General features: G+C 36.0%; 1 protein-coding gene across 1 annotated transcript in view; it reads right to left on the minus strand.

Moving 5' to 3' along the window:
- Window positions 1–286: 286 nt before the first annotated feature.
- Ptar1 (protein prenyltransferase alpha subunit repeat containing 1) overlaps window positions 287–21,975 on the minus strand; it is a 47,924-nt gene continuing 26,235 nt past the window's right edge. Inside the window, exons 5-7 of the mRNA XM_042699339.1 lie at window positions 20,972–21,185; window positions 11,116–11,420; window positions 287–8,915 (exon numbers count right to left, since the gene is read on the minus strand). Coding sequence (XP_042555273.1) covers window positions 8,573–8,915; window positions 11,116–11,420; window positions 20,972–21,185 — 862 coding nt within the window. The 3' untranslated portion in view covers window positions 287–8,572. The remainder of the gene's footprint in view (window positions 8,916–11,115; window positions 11,421–20,971; window positions 21,186–21,975) is intronic.

Below are 21,975 nucleotides of genomic sequence, written 5' to 3' on the forward strand. Positions count from 1 at the left end.
AAAATAGAAGTTAAAGCAAATCTAGTCATACTTTTATAAGTCAACTAGTCATTGTTAATGCAATTTAAGGACAATTATGTCATTTTCCTTCCGTTGTTTGATATTTCTTTTGTGTCCTACACATAGTGATATTTTTAACTTTTTCTACAAATATAAGTATAAAATTATTGGTTTCATTTAGACAATATTTCACACCATCACCCTCAGTAATTCAACTGAACAGTTGAGTAGACCAGAGCTAAGTTGAAAGCACTACCGCAGGTAAAAATAAAATCACACTCAGCACTCATTTTAGGAGATGAAAAGTTTACTTAGAAATTGGAGACATTTAGCAAAGACAAATACTATTTCCTGTTTTCTGTATTCTTCAGAAATATAGTAATTTATAGCTGGCTTGGAACATAGTCACAAGTTGAAAACTAATCTAATGAGAAAAGGAATGCTTCATTCTACTTCTCTGTCATTCTTTATAACTTAGTAAGTGTACCAGTAGGTACTGAAATATGGCTGCATAGAAAGATCAGAATCCTAGGGCTGTTAATATACATGGTTATATAATAAGAATAATACATAACAAAATGAGTACAGATCTACAATTAACATGCATTTAGGCCATTATTTTGAAGGAGCAGGTCACAATAGTGAAAACACCTGAAAAAGGAACTGTTGATGTGTTATGATCAAATATCATGGTATTTTACGTGGCACATAATTTCTTTAAAAAATAGTTGGCAAGTCAAATTGGAACAGGTTGACTTCTAGAGCAAATTTAATATGAAGATGAAGGAAAGTGGCTAATTCTACTAGACATTTTTCTAAATATCTCAAATAACTTAAAGTACCATAATTTCACATTTATCACCTCCATATTTAAAATAAGTACCCCATGAATCTGCACCGTCCAGTATAGCAGCCCTTTAGTCCGTGTGGCTCGAGTACTTGTAATGTGGCCAGTCAGAATTGAGACATGTTGGAAATGTAAACTACACAGTAAATTTTTAAGACTTTGTTTATGGAAAGAAGGTAGTTATTACATCTCAATAATTTTTATATTTATTACTTATACAAATGTTATTTTCAACATACTGGATTCAATGAAACATTATTAAAGTTAATTTCACCTCTTTTTAAACATGGCTACAAGAAAATGAGAAAGTACTTTGTGGCTCACATTATATTTCTATTGAATAGTGCAGCTATAGATCATACAAAATCATTGTAATACTAGCCTAAGAATTTAGCTAATAATTTAAGCACTCTAGAGTACTAATTCCCAGAACACCACAAGTGCATTCTGCACATACCTTATTGAACATTTTATTCTTATCCCTTTCCAAGGTATACCTTCTAAATGTAAAAAAATTCACAAATATTTAATCCTTACTAATTAACCCTTAAATAATTAACCCTTTTATAAAAGGGATAATTACTTTAGGAAAGAGCTAAAGGAGAAAGGTTCAATGCAGCCTGCTATGTTGGAGAAGGCAGAAACACAGGACTGCTATTAGTGAAACAAGGTAGCCAGACTAACCTTTTAATGCCTAGGATCTGACCCTTCACCAAAACACTTATATGTAACTTGTCCATTTGAATACAAAGTACAAGAAAATCTTAAAATACCCACTGCGATTTACTGAAATGTTCTTTACCTGGCTGATTAGGGCAAATGGACACATGTGTTAGATTTCCAACTTTGCTGGAGGTGGCCAGTTAAAATCTACAAACAACGTAAAATTGAAATGCATAGTGGATGCTAATGGTATCAAGACCTTTCCCTTAAAGTCTTCAGTGTTAAACTAAGCAACTGAATAATGTCTAAAGATTAGACATTAAAATGTGTTAAAACCTCATTACTTAAAAAAAAACCTTTTTCTCCCTCACATTTATTTGTAGGTTGTGTAAATGCACAGCATATGTATAGTACCCAATCTTTCCTTTTTTTTTTTTTTTCAAATAAAAGACAGTAAGTTAGTTTAGCACACATTCCATTATTCTCTTAGCACAGACACAACAAACACAATACTGAGAGGGCTCACTTTAGTCAGAAGCCAGCATCATAATCATGCATCAAAACTTCACCAAAAGGCAATGCCTAATTACACCTGTACTACACACTTGGTTCCTGACAGCTCAAGTAGGAATGTTTGTTTCAGACTGTTTAACTTTTGTATTGAGTAAACTGACAAAAAATACTCTGACAGCTGAAAGTGAACAGATACCAAAACTATTGTATCATTTATGAAAACTTTCTAAAGATATTTAAAAAAACAAGCAGAAGTTACTTCATGTAATATAACATTACCACTCTTAAGACACTAGAAAATTAACTAAAATTTAGGGAGAAATACAGCCTAAAGTAGATAGTACTAGACACAGTGGTAAGAGAATGGATTGCAGAACACTACAGTAGTTTTTCCTCGAGAGTTCAATCACCATTTTTAATGACATTTCCTCACATTTATTATTGTGCCCCGCACAGGAAAATACTAAACTTTTCACATCTCCTATATCCAGACAATGTTCTGTATAAACAATATTTTTACTACATGTTACTAACTCCAGCCTACATATGCTTAATAATTCATGTCAAATGATAAAAATGTTCACTTTCACACATATATTACTCTATGAATATATTCCTCAGTGAAATAGTAACAAGTCTCCTTGTGGAAAACTCATTGTCTAGTGTTACAACAACAACTGACTGTTCGCTAACACCTCGTGTGACTGCACTCAGTCTACCTGCTCCAAACGTGTGACACTTGAGTAGGGGAGGAAAGGAGCAACTATCTCTGACAGAATACGGTTGGAGTCAGTATTTGCGTATATGAAATTATACATCACTATGGTATAAGACTTCATCCCCTTGTAAACGAATAATTTAATCATGTGTGCTGCATAGTACTCTGAGGAAAGTGATTGCCAGACAAAGAATTAAGGCTGATGTCCTAGAGGCCTGGGAGAAAGGTGAGGAGGTTATGGTTTATTAAACCCCAACAGCCCAAAACGAACAGTTTACTCAGATAATTTGGCGATGTAGAACAAACTGGCCGTTGTTCTAGATTTCTAATTTCACTGGAGAAAACTGCCTTAAACTGGAGTGTTTTAGGCAAATATGAAAAAAACTTATCTCTTATATATATATTTATATGTGTATATACACATTGTTTAGGATCTGCCCATAAATATTCTGAAGGAAACACAAGTCTTAGAAAGCAAAATAGCTGTCAATTTGAAAAATAATAGGAATCATTTTCCTCAATGGGATTTCTAAAAGTTGAGAATGATATTCACTAAAATAAAATATAACTTTTCCCACCTTCCCCAAACATGGAAAAATAAACTCAGTGGTTATTTCCACAGAAGACATGTGTAAGATTAATGTTCAGAACACAACCCCGAGGGCTCAGCCGCAAGAAGAATGAGGCAGGCAGGGTATCTCTACTAGCTACTGCACTGGTAGTGGTTTATAAAAAATACTATATATACTAAAATTTTAAGAGCTAGTAATATATTTAGCATATTTCTGCCTTTTCTTTTTACCACTGAATATAAAATTTTGTCCTAAATTGACTAAATCTACACCCTGAGGAATAACAACGAATAAAGAAATGTCAGGGTTTGCTTTATGGATCACATTACTGTCCAGAAAGCACGAACTATATATAGCTAATATTCTTGGAAGCACAATGTTTCACCAACAGACCAACTACTGCCCTATGTATTTTTTAAGCAAAGAATTTGGTTTTACAGTGCTGACATGGCTGGCCTGGGGAGAGAGGAGAAATCTAAAGCTGGGAGCCTGAGGTATCCCCCCCAGTCCCGATCCACTACGAACACAGCAGAATGCTGTCCGTTAGGGACATATTACTCAAGAATTCTCTATAAAGCACTTTGGAATCTTAACTATATATGCTTTTATGAAATTACAATGGACAGTTATTTGCTATTCTGAAATATGAAATTCCTATCCCTTTCCATACACAAATACATAAAATGATATACTTTGCATCTCAAATAGTTAATATTGTCGTTATTAAAAAAGAAGTCCTATTTTTCTGCCTTTTAACTATTTTACATCAAGCCTTTAAGTGGGAGGAAAGGAAGGTCTTTAAAAATAAGGCAAAGGATTCATTTAGAACAACCATTCAAGAAGCTGGTTATAGCTCAGGGCTAAGAGTGCTTTTCTAGCATGGGTAAGGTCCTGGGTTTGATCCCCAGCACCACAAAACCAAACCAAACAACAAAAAAGGTCAACCATCTCTTTTTTATCTTAGGGTAGGGTGCCTGTTTCCCTTTGAACACAGTTTGTCTTTTGTTCTAGTTTGTCTTTAACTGTAGAGCCACTAAATGTGATGCCTACAATTCAAAATGAAACTTGTCAGAGAGAAAGAATTCTTGTAGGTGCCTAACAGGGTAACTGATGACACCATCAGCTATTTCCTTCTGACAACAGTATCTCACTGAAGGACAAACAGCCCAGGGACCATGCCTAGCAGTGAGAATGAGTCATCATAAGCTGTTTAATAAAACTTCTGTCCCTCAGTTTGACTTAAAACACGAGACTTCAATATAATAAAAGCTTGTTCCCCTCAAAAATAAGAAAGGCACTCAAATGAACACAAGATACATAGCTATTTTGCTTTTGAAAGGGTCAGTGTGTAGCAGTAAAAAAAGAGTTCTTCGAGTATATGTTTTTTTGCTACTGCTTTGTGACACTGTTTGCCTCTACATACTTCTTTAATAAAAAGGTGCTTACAATGTGTATATTTGTGTGTGTGTGTGTTGTGTATATAAGCACAGTCAGTTGTATTTGAGATAGTCAAGACAAGATTCAGTTTTTATAATGTTGAAATTATTAGTATACTTTAAACATAACCTAGTAACAGAATAAAGCTTAGCTGAAAATAGCTTTAAAAAATTGTGTTACTTCTTTTTACAGCTAAATCTTTAGCATCTTCTATAATTCAAGGAGCTAAGGTAGAGATTGTTGTATAGTGAGTGGTAGTTCCACTCCCAAATTGCATTCAGCCCGTTTCAGATACCATCTTGTGCTATAAAAAGGAAAACTTCAAGATTGACAATTTGTTTGCAGCAATTTTACAAGTCCTCTCTTTTCTCTCTACACACACATACATGCACACAAACAGTCACTCACCAAGCATAAACTGAGATGACCCGAAACATATTTAAATGACACAATATCTATCATATGTTTTCTACAGACTACTGCATAAAAATTGCAAAGCGTTTTATTTCCGCATCTTATGTCACAGAAGCCCTTATTTGACGATTTAGCTGGCTTTTAGTGACAATCTATATACTACACTGAATTCTATGAATAGTTAATGGAGTTTGATCTCTAGCACTGCCACAGAAAGAAACAAAGAAAGAAAGAAAGAAAGGAAGAAAGAAAGAAAGAGAGAGAAAGAAAGAAAGAAGGAAGGAAAGAAAGAAAGACATTAACGAAGTCTTTAAATTAGAACCATACTAAAGGATTAAGAAATAGGACTGAAAGTCTGGGCCCAGAGGTCATAGGGGATATTAACAGGTTATAAAATCCTAAAGCTTAAAAAATGACTTACAAGTTTAGGAAATTCCAGGACCACAGTTCAAGTTTGGGAAAAAAGAGAAGCATAAAATGTCTATGCAAGTACAGAGATATCAACAGGTCACTAAAGTCAAAGAACTGCTTTAGCTGTCCAATAGTGGCTCTGTTGGCAAGATCTGTTCTTAAACATCATAAAAGAACAGAGAACAGTATTCTTAATGCAAGTGGGTTTCATTCATTGGGAATTCTGAATGGCAAGTACAGCTATCTAATAATTGGAGAGCTGCATTTCTTGTCTGGGACTTAGTAAGTTTAAACAAGGTAATGAATTTAAGAGAACACATCTAATTAAGTTGTTTTAAATGTGATAACTCTCCCTAAGAATTATGAAGCTAGTCTATAGTGTTTACTTACAATCTATTAATTTTTCAACTATCACTATCACTCATGACCAAGCATTCTCTTTTTCAGTTGGTCATTAACAGTGAATCCCCAGAATGTGCAAGGCACACAGAATCGGGAAATAGTGTATTACCCAAACAGGTTAAAGTTAAAAAAAAAAAAAGGCTAGGTTTATGGCAAGTCCCTTTCAGATTTTATAGCTGTTTGCTTGTCAGTAGTTTTTTTGATCCACAGGATGGTATTATGTTAACTGATAGTCTTCCAGTGAGAGCTGGGTAAAATATGTCAATTTAACTTATCGTTTTGTTTGAACAACTACATATTTGTAGAAAAGTAAGACTAACAAGTCCCTGAATTAGACATTTTCTTTCTACTTCATGAGTGCATTTCATCAGACATTATTATGCTAGTGAGTTTAAATGTAAACCACTTAAAAAATCACAACCATATATGACAATTCTATGTTTTCATATAAATGAACACTTGAAAAATATCAGTATTAAAAATAAAGTAGCCCACAAAAGTCACATACTAACAATATCTTTTGGATATTTGTATTTTTACTACTTAGTTATAACTTCATTAGGAAGACAAGAGACTAAGAGATATTAAAAGGCTGCAGGGCTTCAGAAAGGTTGAGCCTTCGGATGCATGAAGGCAGTTAACACCAATGATGGGCAAGATATTGAGTGGGAGGTATAAAAGGCATGGGGCACTATAAAAATGTAGCTAATCTTCATAGAGTAAGGTCTATACCCATTTCCTGACACATGCCCAAATCAAAGAGTAATATAAGCCCTATTGATTGAGATACTAAAACTGATGCTTGATAAAAGTTAATACCAAGTGTGGCCAGAACTTGGCAAAATGTATCAATGGAATGGATGAAAATTCTAGTATCTTCTCTGCTGTTTCTACCTAATCTCCACATGAGTGGAAACCTCATAAGTCTAATGGTTTTAATCCATGGTAGTCTATTAAAACTTGAGGTATTTGATTCAAAAGATGCTTTGTATACAAGGGGCTAAGGGGTTACATTTATAATGGCAATTATTTTCTCACCTAAACTGTATAAAAACTACAAAAAGGTTAAGTTTTGCTCCCAAAGAGAGGAGCAATGTCTATCGACTGGGGCCAAGCTGGGTAGTTTATACCCGTGTTCTTCAAAGTCTCAGTACAGCAGCCCATAACTCAACAAAACCATGATGCCCAAGAAAAAGATCTATTTTGTTTCCCTTAAGACAAGTCCAGGCTTTCTAGTATCATAAGACAAGAGAAGCCTGTTTTATCCTGTATCCTGCTCCCCACCCTACACATCACTAATCATGAAAAAAGAGAATAGGTAAAGTAATCATACTTTGTATTTTAGAGATATGGTATAAAATTCAGAGAAATAGGACAGTTAATTTCAGTAGGCATCTGAAAAGAAAGACAGATGAGAGAAAACACACGAAAGTGAAGGTGATAAAAGATGGAACAGGCTAGAAAAAGGAGAAAGGTATGTGCAAAGAAGAAACAGACCATTTACAAAGGGGGAAATAAGATAATGAACTGGACATTATGTGACCCATTCCATACCTCCCCTTCATCAACCTAAAAAACGCAGCCCTTGTTATTAAAAAGGTAAGATACAGCTATAATGTGGATACTTTGGTACCTCATCCCTGATAAGTTCAGTATCAAAGTGTTTTTGTTTCATTTTTAGAATACAAATTGAAGAACTAATCTTCAAAACTACTCTTTCTCCTTGGCGTCCACAAAATTTTTGTTGATTATCTAGTATAGCCTCAATAAGTTAAATGTTTAAAAAGGAAGTTTATATGCATACATTTCTATGTATGTTTCCCATTTTTCATAAGTGATTTTAGGAGGAAAAAAAGTAGTTAACTAAAAATGGCATTCTGAAGTCTTTTTCAAAAAGAAAAACATTTATTTTATAAGGGCTGACTTGATTGTTTTGGCATATACCAAATATAAGATAAAAACAATCTACCAAAACTAGTAATAAAAATGCTTTTCAGCACTATAATTACACAAACCCTTAGTTTTTTTTTTTTAAATAACCATTTAGAATGGATTACACTGGAAGCACATTTTCATGTAAATTCTAATGCTTCTGACTTTGGTTATCTTTGTCTAGGACTTGAGAATATGGTAGAGAAAGAGGTGTAGTTTATATCTTCAGATATCCATCTATTTAGTTATTTGATTCTCAGAACAATAGTTAGAACAAGTCATATTGCATTTGTATTAATGTTCTTGAGCTGAACGACAATGAAAAATTTTAATTAAAAAAATTTGGCTATGCACCAACTGAACTGAAGTAGATAAAGGTATACATATAAACTCATTAGAAGGTCCAAATGAGAAGCCCAACATAGAAATAGAGTGTAAGAAATTGAAAAAAAAGTAAGACTTACTGTTTAGCAGGATGGAACTAGACAATTATTACTTTATCCACAAAGGAATGTATTTTTAAAATAAATAGTTACTATGGACTTTTAACTTACAGATGAGGAGCACACAGTTTCCTAGGAAGAGCAAAAAGTTGGTGCAACTATGTCAGTAAGAAAGCAGTATTGCACTAAAAGGGGAACTCTATGGATCACCCCAACTCTTTCATTGACTCAAGGTGACCAGCCATTTCCTGTATGCATTGGCATACCTGGCTTGCTCGACGTTCCGACAGGTGGATAGCACTTGATCAATGAACCTGTGCTCCATTTCTAGGCCTAGGGAGTCTGGAGCTGGGGTTCGCTTCAGGCGCTTGGTTTCCTGGGAATAGCCTTGCTTGCTAGAGTCATTCAGTCCATCTACTTCCATTGCCTGAGATGGCTGGGGACCTGCTGGGATGAGGTGCAAATCATACAAAGCTCTTCCGGGGCTATCTGCAGGTGACAGCTGGGTCATGCTGCCAGGAAGCCTGCCATTTAAATGATGTTGAAGGTAGAAAGCATGCCGCCTGTGGTGGGGATGGGTAGAGAAAAAACAACATCACGTCACAACATCGAGCTTTTGAGGGGGAGAACTGCTATAATTTGAAAGCACACAGCGTTCAGTCCACTGCCCATTTCAAAGCCTAGAGCTAAACAGGGAAAGGAGGGAAAACAGTTGTAATGGAATCTCTATGCTTTGGATAAAGGTGTCAACACTAGCTTACTGGTTTGCGAGAAACAACACTACTTCTAAGAGTTTTTCAGTCAGTATTTGCTGAGCTAACAATGGCTTAGAGGTGTTACTCTTTAGTAACTGTATTGTAACATTAGAAACAGGTCTTAGCTCAGTGTTTGCCATAAAGTACCATATAAAAAAATAAAAACTAACGTCATGGATACCTTAGAAGATGAGTAATTAAGAAATGGGGGGTAAACAGTTCCGCTGGAGGTTTAATTCATGGCCTCTATAATTACCATGTTTAAAGCAGAATGCATTTACAGCCATTATTCTTATTACCTAGACATACTGAACTTCTTTCTAAAGCTACCACTGTACTCGTAAATATCCATATGCAGTGGGTATGTGCAGGGCTCTGAGCAAAACAGAAGATATAATTCCTATTTTCTTTTATATTTTTGCCTGTCCTGGGGCTTGAACTGTGTGCCTGGGCACTGTCCTTGAGCTTCTTTTGCTCAAGGCTAACACTCTATTACTTGCACCACACTGCCACTTCTGGCATTTTCTGTGTTGGTGGTACTAAGGAATCGAACCCAGGGCTTCATGAATGTGAGGCAAACACTCTACCATTAAGCCACATTTCCAGCCCTTCTATTTCCTTTGTAAAAGAAAGTTTCTCTATCTTATCACTCCGAATTGCTTAAAATTAAAAATGAATGTCCCTATGTCCCACTGGCATAACTGCTGTGTGTAATAAGATAGATTACACAGGTTCTGTTGTTTTATTTTATCACCCATACTAGCAACTCTAAAGCCCTTAAACTCTAACTCTACTCATTTTCCCTGTATATTCCAGAGTTGATGAGAAACATATAATATACCCATTTAATGGATAGTAAAATTAAACAACATTCATTGCCTAATAGTAATGAATCTGTAGCAGAAAACTAGCCTATGTAATACATAACCTAACTACAAAGAAAAGTTATCTGCTAACCTAGCTGGCATTCAAATGCACCTACCATTTTTTTAAATATCCAAAGTGTAATACACCTAAATACAAAATAGCTATAAAAACCTTGAATATAAAAACAACCTCAAGTTAAGATTTTTCTCACTTGAAATTGTGGGATAAGTGTGTTAAGATAATTCTCTGTTCATGAAGGTGACAAAAACAGAGGTAGGGAGAAGGTGGCTTCTGAGTATGTTAACCAGCTCTCAAGTAGAGACTAGTCTGGATAAAGGGTATAAACCCAGTAACTTAAGAAATAAACACACATTAAAAAAAATCTACTTCCTGCTTACACTGACAAGCCTTTTGCTTACAAACTGACAAACTGAATCCACTGGCTGGAAGTAGAATTTGTATTTAATGAAAACAAAGATGCTTCCAAATAGAGGAAGTTCCAAAATGAATGAAGCAAGGAGTTCACTTATATAGACTTCATCAAGGCATGAAATTTGCCTTGTTAAATGTACTCAAAACTCAGGGTAAGGACCGGTAAACTTTTTGTTTAAAGAAACAAAGTTGGCTTAAATAAAAAGTATAAAGAGATTGTTCTTAAAGTAAGTTAATCTGAAGACCATTTAGGGCAAGAAAACAATATTAAAAATTACCTTTTTCCTCAGGATCTAATTAATAGTCTCAATCCTGATTGCATCGTAATTATCTATTAAGAGCTTTTTAAAATTAAAAACAGATGACAGCATTCCATCCAAGACATGCTAGATATTAGGATCTGTAAAGATGAGTAGAGAAATTCATGTGTGCTTTGTTTGCATTTTGAAAGTAACACAGGGATTTTGCTGCATATTTATGGATGAATGCCACTATCCTCAACAGGTAGAGATCTGTGTGAGGAACCTATTAATGATGATGATGATGATGATGGTGGTGGTATGGTAAATACAAACCCTTTCTCACTCAGGCAAAGCTGCCATCAGATGGTCATATTTACCCAAAGACAGAAGTCAATATAATACCATCTGCAGGTCCCAAAATGACATGTCCAGTTTCACACAAGAGGTAAATTTTCTCCTTTTCTTACCTATGACACCAAAGAGTTTCATGTCCTGGGTACGAATCAATAAGATCTGTGGTGAATTCAACTTCTTCTTCTAGAAGCTGGGGTAGATTGATCCTTGATTCTTCTGCTGAAGCTGTTGCTTCTTCATCTTTTGGAAGAACTAGAGTAGCTTCACTTCTCAAAGAGTTTTGTTCTAATACAGAAGTATCTGTCACAGTTTGGCTAATCAAAGACTTCAGTAAAAACTGGCGGTAGTGAAATCCACTGTGGTCTGAAACATGTACGGATGCCCAATGTTTAGTAGAAGACAGTTCATCAAGAAGGATCTTGTGGGAAGAAGAAAGGGAGGTGAGAAGAGAAATTTCCAAAGGCTTTCCTTTCTTAGTTAACACCTCTGACTTTTCTTTGAAATGTTCTTTATTTGACTACCATCTCACCAACATTTTGAAAACAGTATCTACCACACTGCTGTCACTTAGCAGAAGCTTAATACATGCTAGTTTCCCCATTCTTTTATAAAGTGGGAGAGGTTTTCTTTTTGTAAGTCACAAAATTCATGAACTTGTGATACTTTTTTCTCTTGGCTTTGATAAATAGCTTACTGACTGGCATGGAGAAAAGTCTAATTCCAAAATGATGAACATTAGCGCATTCATTTAGAAGTAATGGTAGCACAGAAGGTTAAAACATTAAAAGATAAATTCTGGTTACTGGGTTGTGTGTATGCCAGTCCTAGGGCTTGACTTCAGGGCCTGGGCACTGCCTCTGTGCTTTTTTTTTTTTTTTTTTCTCAAGGCAAGCTTCTGCCACTTGCTTTTGTGGTGATTAGTTGGAGATGAGAGTCTCACAGACTTTCCTACCTGGGCTTGCTTCCAATCGGCATCCTCAGATCTCAGCTTCCTGAGTTGCTAGGATTACAGGTGTAAGCTACCAGCACCTGCCTTGCCTTGATTATTTTTGAGGGAGGTTTGTTTTATATCTGGGCTGACCTGGACTGCAGTCTTTCTGCTTGTGCTTTCCTCTGTCACCTGGGAGGCAGAGGCGTGCAGTCCCAGCCCAGCCACAGTGCTTCCCCTGAGGCCTGGAGAGTACACTACTTCCTCTGACTAACTGCTTGCCAAGGGTCCTTGGTTCTTCCTGTACAAACTTCTCACACATCTCTTTTCTTCCTCAGAAGAAATCTTCTTTCCCTCTTCTGAACCTCCACAGCACTTGTGTGTTCCATTATACAGAGAGAATATTGTGTACGTGTCTTTGTCCCACCTATTGCTCAGGTATTATATGTATGTATGTATTTATGTATGCATTGTGCCAGTCCTGTGGCTCAGCTCAGGGCCTGGGCACAGTCCTTGAGCTGCTGTGCCCAAGGCAAGTGCTCTACCACTTGAGCCACAGCTCCATTTCTGGGTTTTTGGTGGTTAGTTTGTATAAGAGTCTCACTGGCTTCCTGCCTGGGCTGGCTCTGAACTGAGATCCTCAGATCTCAGGCTCCTAAGTAGTTAGGATTACAAGTACGAGTGACTGGTGCCTGCAAGACATTTATTCATCCCTAACAGATATTTTTATCCCTCTATGCGCACTGCCATCTAATAAATGAATGAACAATTTAACTAAGGAGTCCTTTGCTCTTGTTAAAGAGCAAAGGACTGAGATTACTTTCAGAAAAATTATATCAGTTCAATTTCACATATCTTCTTTAAGTTCTCTCCTTAAAAAAAAAAAATTTTTTTTTTTTTTTGCTCATTCCTGGGCTTGAACCCAGGGCTTGGATGCTATTCCTGAGCTCTTTTGCTCAAGGCTAGCTCTCTATCATTTTGAGCCATAGCTCCACTTCTGGTTTTTGAGTGGTTTTCTGGAGATAAGACTCTCACAGGGACTTTTCTGCCCAGGCTGGCTTTGAACCGCAATCCTCAGATCTAAGCCTCCTGAGTAGCTTGGATTACAAGCTTCAAACACCTGTGCCCAACTCCTTTAAACTTCTTTAAAATTGCAGTATCATCTCGGCAGCACCATCTTCTCCTGTCCCAGACTCTTGAGTGGTCCAAGCTTTACAGTTTATTCACAGCTACTAACATTTAAATTCGGAAGCTACGGTCTGGAAAGTGGCTGAGAAATGGAAAACTAGGTAATTTATTTGCTTTAAAAGGTGAGCAGAGATAGTACCAGATAAAGATCTATCTAAAGAGACTAATTTAAGGTTAGGATATATTTAAAGAATTAGGCCACAGGATATTTAGTAGCTTTTTATTTTGATATAGTTTCTTAAGCATAGACTGAATAGCTACATATTTAAAAATAAACTTATTTAACATGAATAAGCTTCAGATTATCTCTCACTGGACAGTTCTCTGAAAAAAAAAAAAAACCTCAGAAACAAAGGAGGAGGCAACAATGCTTGATAAGATGTTCTCATTACCTTGCTCATGTAATTGTAACCCCTCTGTATGGTATTTTCACAATAATAATAATAAAAAAACCTCAGAATAACACAAATAAAATTTAATTTCTTACAACTCAAATCTGTATGTTTTTCTAAGACATAGAAAGATGCAAGAATTTCATGGCTTTTTTTTATGGGACCAGGTATTTGTGTATAGATGCTGATGAGATATTAAGAAGCTACAGGAAGTGGTGCTGTGGCAAGTGATAGAGCATTAGCTTTGAGCACAAAAGAGGCTCAGGGACAGCACCCAGGCCCTGAGTTCAAGCTCCATAACTGACCAAAAACAAAACAAACAAAAACAAAAAAAATCCCAAAGAAAAAAAACTACAGAAGCAATGCAATAAAGATACCAGCCTTAAATTACACATGCTATCAATCTCCATAAAGTATTTGTTTTTCCTTATTATAAAGAGGATGAAAATGATTATAGAAAATTTCAACAGTCTGGACAAATACAAAAAACAACCAAAACTCACTCATTACCCTGCTGGCTACTCTCAAAAGTCTGCCAGAGCTGGGCACTGGTGCCTGACGCCTATAATCCTAGCTACTCAGGAGGCTGAGATCTGAGGATCATGGCTCAAAGCCAGCCCAGGCAGGAAAGTCCTTGCGTCTCTTATCTCTAATAAACCAATAGAAAACAGGAAGTGGTGCTATGGCTCAAGCGGTACAGCATGCTTGCCTTGAGCTGAAGAGCCCAGGGACTGTGCCCAAGCCCAGAGTTCAAGCCCCATCACCAACCAAAAAAAAAAAAAGTCTGGCAGATAATCTTTCAGGTTTTCTTCTTAGTACGGCATGCACACAAATTTTATTTTTAACACAAATTTTGTACTGATTTTATTCCACTGAAATTATATATCATCTTACATCTTTACTATTTTATTACATAATTTTAATGGTTGCAAAATACTTTTTCTTAAGAAAAATCACAATTTATAAATTCTTCTATTTCTACTCTTGCATAAGAAAAATTCTTACAACTAAAACTACATGGTATCTATCAATTTAGGAGAAAGTTCTAGAAGTTTTCCTAAATCTATTAACTTTATTCATTTTATTTATTAAGTAGTTTGCATGATAAGTAGATACAAAAATTAAAGTAGACCATACATTTTGCATATTTTGTGAAGATTAAAACATTCATGAGATGTTTATCAAAGATGTTTATGTTATGAAAGGCATTTTTATGAGCTAATTTTTTTGTTTCCTCTTATATTAACTACCTATTTTGCCTAATTCTCTTCATTTATGAATTGACTAATTTACTATTTGTACTAATTTACTATTTGTACTAGTCATTATTTTTCTTTTAAGTTTTATAAGAGATATTTATGTATTAATACTATTAGATCTCCATTTATCATATACACTTTAAATATTTTTATCAATATACTATAGCAATCAACTTTCTATTTGCATTTTTCCAGGTTTACTTGCATAGTTGACAAGTTTTATATACTTTTGATATACAAGAAATGTTCTTATGTGTATACTGTGAAATAATTAACACAAGCTAATTAACATCCATCACTTCACAAGGTATTTTCCTTTTTATGGTAAAAACATTTATAATCAACTCAGCAAATTTTAAGAAACAATATTTGAATTCTTGTCATTGTGCTGTACAATTGATCTTTACAACTTTTTTAGCCAGCAATTTCCCATTCCTCACCCTAGCCCAACTCAGCCACGCACCACTGTACTATTTGCTTCTAGGAGTTCAATGTTTTTAGATTCCACATAGAAGTGAGATCATATAATAGTTTGCTTATTTCACCTGGCATGTCCTCCAGATCCTTATGTTCTTCTCACAGACTTTTAATTCTCTTATAATTCAGTGTACATAGGAAATTAAAACTCTTATGTTAAATATTTTCTAAAAAGTCCATTTTACAAATTGAATAAAGTATTTCTTCTTTAATTATGTGAAATGCCACATCTACACCTATTATACACTGGGATTTGTTTCTAACCTTACATATTTTTTTAAATTACTGAATGAAACAGTACTGTAATATACTCAAATATCTAATAATACAGTGTTCTTTTCCCCCCAACAATTTCTTAGCCACTTTTTGCAGCTTTCTTATTTCTAATAAACTCTAAAATCAATTTCTGAAGTTGAAAGATAATACATCATTTATAGATTTATGGTTATATTGCCATCATTGCTAATATATTTCAAGCATTTTCAACTACCTCAAAAATAATCCATTCCTATGAAGAGTCAATTCTCATTCCCTCTTCCAAGCCTCTGGCATTCAATAATATAATTTGTCTTTTCTGCATATACCAAATAAATAAATGATCTTTTGAATCTGCTCACTTTCAATAGTTCAATGTTTTAATGTTCGTCCATGCTCCAAGATGTATCCTTATTTTTATTGCCTTCTTATGGCCAACATTACATTCCATAATATACTGTGCTTTGTTCTCCTTTTCTCAGGTAACACAAAATTGGATTGTTATATTTTTTGGCTATTTTTAACCATACTGACCACAAATACTCGCATACAAGATTTGTTATGATCATGTTTTCAGTCCTTTTGGGCGATTCTAAGCATTATAGGATCCTATACTTTCCTTATTTTATATGTATGTAAATTCTACCATTTTGTCTTTTGAGAAAATGCTTAACATATTTTCCATGCTAACTGCACTATTTTACATTTTCACTATGTTTGTCATTATTTTAGCCATTCTAATTGGTGTGAGGTAAGTGTTTTACTCACTGTGGTTTTGATTTCCACTTCTTAAATGGCTGATGATATCCAATGTCTTTGCTATCTTTACTGGTTGCTTGCGAATCTTTTCTGGAAAATGTTCCCATGTTTGTTTTTGTGCCAGTTTGAACTCAAGGTTTGAACTCAAGGACTCACACTTGCCAAGCAAGTGTTGTGCCACCTGAGCTGTTTGACTGGACATCAGGTTCCTGTCTGGTTGTGCAGGGGCTTGGCTGCACTCAGACTATTTACAGTAATAACAAAGCTAGAATGATAGGCACAGCCATTAACTTTGAACTCTCCATCTCAGCCTCCCAAGTACTTAGGATTACAGGCATTTGCCACTGGCACCTGCTCCCATATGTTTTTGTTTTTTTAAAGCAACATGTTATATCAACTTTTAGTTGGCTAATACCAATAAATTTTGCTTGGTAACCTGCCCTTTCCACTCTACCCTCATAAATAAGATCTTAGAGGAAGCTGGGTATAATGGCTGAAGTCTATAATCTACTTGGGATACAGAGATTAGGGGAGTGTTGTGGTCCAGGCATAAAGTGTAGAGACTCCATCTCAACCTATGGCTTAGCATGATGACATGTGCCTATTATCCCAGCTACAGGGGAAGCACAATTTCTATTATCTATTATCCCCAGTAACATAGGAAAGCATAGGTAGAAGGATCACAGCCCCAGTCCGCCTGGGCATAAAGTAAGATCCTACCTCGAAAATAACCAAGGCAAAAAGGGGCTGAAGAGATATACCACCTGATCCATTCATGTACTGAGGGGCATCTGGATTGATTCCATGTCTTGGCTATGGTAACTAATGCTGCAATGTACATGGTTGTGCTGGTAGCTTTAGTATGGCCTTGTTTGTGGTTATTTAGGTAAATGCCCAGAAGTGAGATTGCTGGGTCACAGGAAGCTCTATGTTTAGTCTTTTGAGGAACCTCAGACTGCTTTCCAGAGTGGTCAAACAAGTTTACACTCCCGCAAACAGTGTAGCAGCAGCAGTTCCCTTTTGGCCACATCCCCACCAGCACCTGTTATTATTAGATTTCTTGATAATGGCCTTTCTAATTGGGGTAAGGTAGAATCTCAATGTTGTTTTGATTTGTATTCTTTTATGGCCAGAGATGTTGAACATTTCTTCATGTGTCTATTGGCCATTCTTATTTCTTCTTCAGAGAAGCCTCTCTTTAAGTCTAGCCCACTTGCTAATGGGGCAGTTGTTTCTTTGAGGATTTGTTTTTGGGTGTTTAATTTTTTGGCTGTAAGTATATTTTAGATATGATGCCTTGTCTGTTGTTTGGCTAGTAAAAATCTTCTCCCATTCGGTGGGCTTTCAATTTATCTTTCTATCTATGTCTTTTGCCATGAAGAAACTCTGTAGTTTAATGCACTCCCATTTATCCAACCTTTCTTTGATTTGTTGTGATTTGTTCTGGGTGTTTATTGAGAAAATTTTGACCTGTGCCAAGGAATCCTAGAGTTTCCCCTATTCCTTCCTATAGTATATACACACAATGGAATTCTATGCTTCCATCAGAAAGAACAACATTGCCCATTCATAAGGAAATGGAAAGACCTGGAAAAAAATATTAAGCAAAGCAAGCCAGGCCCAAAGAAACGTAGGTTGCATGGTTTCCCTCATTTGTAATAACTAGAATATGTTTATGATATTCTCAGCAGAGAATCACAATGGCTCAGTCACTAGGTATATATGACCATATATAATGAAGCATATCAAAATGAACTCCAAGAATTGGAAATAACAGGTTTTTATTATGTACTGTTTGCTGTTATTATTATTTCTTTTTTACTTTTCTGTACCTTTTGTTTTGTATATAAGCTTATCTGATCCGTGGAAGGGAAAGGGTATCAAAGAAACAGCAGGGCAAAGGAAGAACTAATGAAACAATGAGACTCACTAAATACTATGTCAGAAATGAACTTTACAACTTGGCAGGGGAAGGGAATGGGGAGGGGAAAGTGGAAGAAAATGAGGGAGGGGGTTACAGTGTTCAAAAAGAAATGTATTTATTATCTTACTTAGGTAACCATAAACAACCCCTCCTGCTTGTCACCTTTACAATAAATAAGTTTTAAAAAGTTATTCCACCTGTTTTGCAAGCACAAAGCTCTGAGTTCATTCCTCACACTGTCAAAGTAAAATTAATTTATGTTCCTTTAAAGATACAAATAACACCAGGGAACATAAAGCAGAAAAATAGTCTCATGATGCTACTCCACAGCAGTAATAACCGTCCTTTACTCTGTAACATTTTTCCCAACTTAAAAAGTTTGTTAACAACAAAGAAAAAAAATCTGTAACACCACTGTATATGTTTTCGTAAGTATCTACTATATATTTGCTTTCGTAAGTATCTACTGTATATTTGCTTTGTTCCAGGTGCTATTTCCAACTTTACAGTGCTTTCTCATATTCTATGAGCTCTACCCTTTACTTGGTTCTACAGCTTACTATAAATATTTTTATTTAAAAATCTTCTAAACTACAACTTAGAGTAAACCAAAACACTCTTACTTGTGATAGTTTGTAATCTAGTAATTCCTCAGCATTAAAAGGCTAAAAGTCTTTCTAGTACATTATAAACACTTTTATAATCAACCTTTATATCTAATAAAGTATTCAATGATTATTAAGCACTTCATGTGGACACATTCAATGTGCATCACTTGATGAGACAAGAATTATCATTCTAGCTTTACAGTGAGGAAGCCAAAGGTCAGAAAGGCTACACAACAAATTGGCTAAACATCCATGATACTAACTGTATCTCTATGTCCACAGAGTGAGCCTTGGTCATTACACAGTATTTCTTTCGGATGAATCCCTAGAAGCAGAACTGTTAGAGGTATTGCTCACCCTCTTCCTTCTTTTAAAAAGCTACTAAATGTTATGTTGCTCATTAGTCAGATTCTAACCATTTTTATGATGTTCATTTTTATACTCTTACCAATACTTTAGCACTTAAATACATTGTGCTGCAGTGGTGGTGACCACAGCCCTACAGGCAGGACAAGGAAGCTGATGATACCTGGTTCCTTATTCCTGACTTCATGGGAATGCTCCTTAAAAGGGCCAAATCATAGCAAGAGCTCTCAGCTCACTTGGGCTTTTCTTCATAGTTCTAAGTTACCTGAAAGTGCTCACCTCCACTAGGAAGTAGGGGAGCTGAGATGACCAGCTCCACAGCACCACTAGATAACTTGTGCTCCATGCCTTCAGACTCAGGCAGCTATTTCTAGTGAGTCTAGTGGCTGGAGAAAGAGGTAGTTCCTATAATCTCAACTCTGTACTCTAAGTTTCCCTCAGTCCCTTCCAGCATCATTCTGCATTGCGATTGACTTGCTCAGCCAGAGTTCTAGTTTGGAGAGGGCAGCTCTTTGTCTTTATGGTCACACCCAAGTACACATGGCAGTAGCTGGGAATAAATAATGAAAAGTACTTATGGCCAGTTTCATTTTACCTATGGGAGAACAGAGAGAGGGACTGAAAGTCAACCAGTCTTTATGAAGGGCCTGGTACTTTCTTACCATAATTCATTGAAACAGACAGTGGAGTCCTTACTTTCAAAAGGAAAAGATTAAAAACCACCCTTCCACATAGCAGCATAATTCTGAGGTCAGGCTGATATGATTCTAAGATCTGCTTTTTCTATTCCATTAGGTGGCCTCTTTACCAGAAACTGACAGCTATATAAATTGGAAGAAAAAGGGATATTCTTTCAGAGTTGTTGCCGTAAAAGGTCTTGGAAGTAAAACCTTTATTTGTCCTCAAGAGGAAAACAAAGGGAAAAGAAGGTAGACACATGAAGTAGACTGTAACCTAAAATTACAAACTGCTTTCCCATGAGTCTTAAAACATCACTTAGGGCACTCTGACCTTCAACTTGACCTCCTTCTGAATTATTCCAATCTGAGAAACTTTTTGGAAGAGTACCCTACATTCTTAGGACATTATAATACTATAAGGAGAGAAGAAGAAAATGAAGAAACATAATAAAAATAGAAAGCAGCACAAAGAATACTGGTTCTTACTCTGATGAATGAATAGTAAATGGTCAATTATGACTAACTCTAGGCCATGAAAATCTCTGAAAATTTCCATCTCTTTATTTCTAAACTGAAAATACTAGGTTCTGAGAGTTGCTAACCTAACTAGGCATTCAAATAAGCCCCTGAGCCTATGGGTAGAACAAATAAACAAACACCAGTACATTCTACTCTCATTGTCTTGGACTGAATTGGGACTTAGGAATCACCAGATAATTGATAGACTGCAAATGTGGAAATACCTAGGTTTGATCTTCTGACTCTGCTTCCCTTTACCTCCATTGTAGGGAAAGGAACCTGGAAAGGTGGTCACCTAAGTCAGCTCATGTTTACATATCCAGATACTACTAAGAAATCATTCTAAATCTAAAAGGTACTCGGTGCTTCAGGGCAAAGTAAGGTGTGATCAGTTTTTCTAACAGATCTACTCTGCTTTGGACTACCAATGCATTACACCGAGTAGTGCCCTAAAGCAACTGCACTTTTTGCAACTGCTAGAGTTTCTTTGGAGGTGTCAGTTGTCATAATCCTCTTGGGTTGGTGGATCACTATTTCCTTTCCTTTATTACGTTAAAGCTCTTCTGAGAGGGCAGACAGGCAGCTTAGCCCCAGACACCCATTCACAGTCCTACCTTGACGTCTAGCTTGGCCAGGTGTTGTAAAACCCAGATGCGATGGGACCAGGCATTATAGTTGCTTGGGTATCTCCCTGCTGCTTCACCACACACTTCCATCTCTTCGTGTATTAGTCGCTGAGTCCTCTCTGCAGGTATTGTTCCCAAGTTTCCTTTGGCCACAAAGGAAGGTAAGGAACTTTCTTGAATCAGTTGTTGTAGCACCCATCGCCTGCCAAGGCAGCATGTGGGAAAGAGGAGAAAAGGAACATCATTCAGAGAGGAAAAAAACCACAACCAAACTCTTCTTTTCTTTGTTCTTGACTTAGTTTCCATTCACATACAGTGAAGAACAATATCTATAAATTTAGCTTGGGGGAAGGTGAGGAGGGTCAACTGTTTTATTGTTTTTGAAGATAAATGAAGTATTGTGAATGGGGGCTAGTTAGGAAATAGAAACTTTTCTATAATTTTAGAATTTGTCAAAAAGAAAATGTCATCAGTTCTAAAACAACAATTCCCAAGCTCCATTTTTCTAAAAAATAAAAAGGAACTGGATGGTCTGTGTGCTATATGAGGTGATGCGCTTGGGTTATTAAAGATTAATAAATACATATACACACTTAGCCCTCTGTGCGTTTACAAATAATTAAGAAACTTTTTCTATTATTTTGGTGCCAGTACTGAGGCTTGAACTCAGGGCCTGGTGCGATCCCTTAGCACTTTTGCTCAAGACTGGCATTCAACCACTGGAGCGACACCTGCACATCTGAAAGTCTCATGGACCTTGCTGCTGGGGTGGGCTTTGAACCCTGAATCCTCAGATCTCAGCCTCCTGAGTAGCTAGGACTATAGATGTGAGCCGCTGGCGCTTGTCAATAAGCTGTACTTTGACAGCATTAATTAACAGAATTTTATGCTACATCATAAAATCTACAAATACAATATAATTAAGCCAAATTTGTCTTTACTCAAAATTTTTCCTTCTGTATATTTAAGATTTGCGTTAGCACACATATAAA

The sequence above is a fragment of the Dipodomys spectabilis genome, unplaced genomic scaffold (genome assembly GCF_019054845.1).
Source record: "Dipodomys spectabilis isolate Male_0828 unplaced genomic scaffold, ASM1905484v1 ptg000241l, whole genome shotgun sequence".
In the NCBI taxonomy this organism is placed as follows: domain Eukaryota; kingdom Metazoa; phylum Chordata; class Mammalia; order Rodentia; family Heteromyidae; genus Dipodomys; species Dipodomys spectabilis.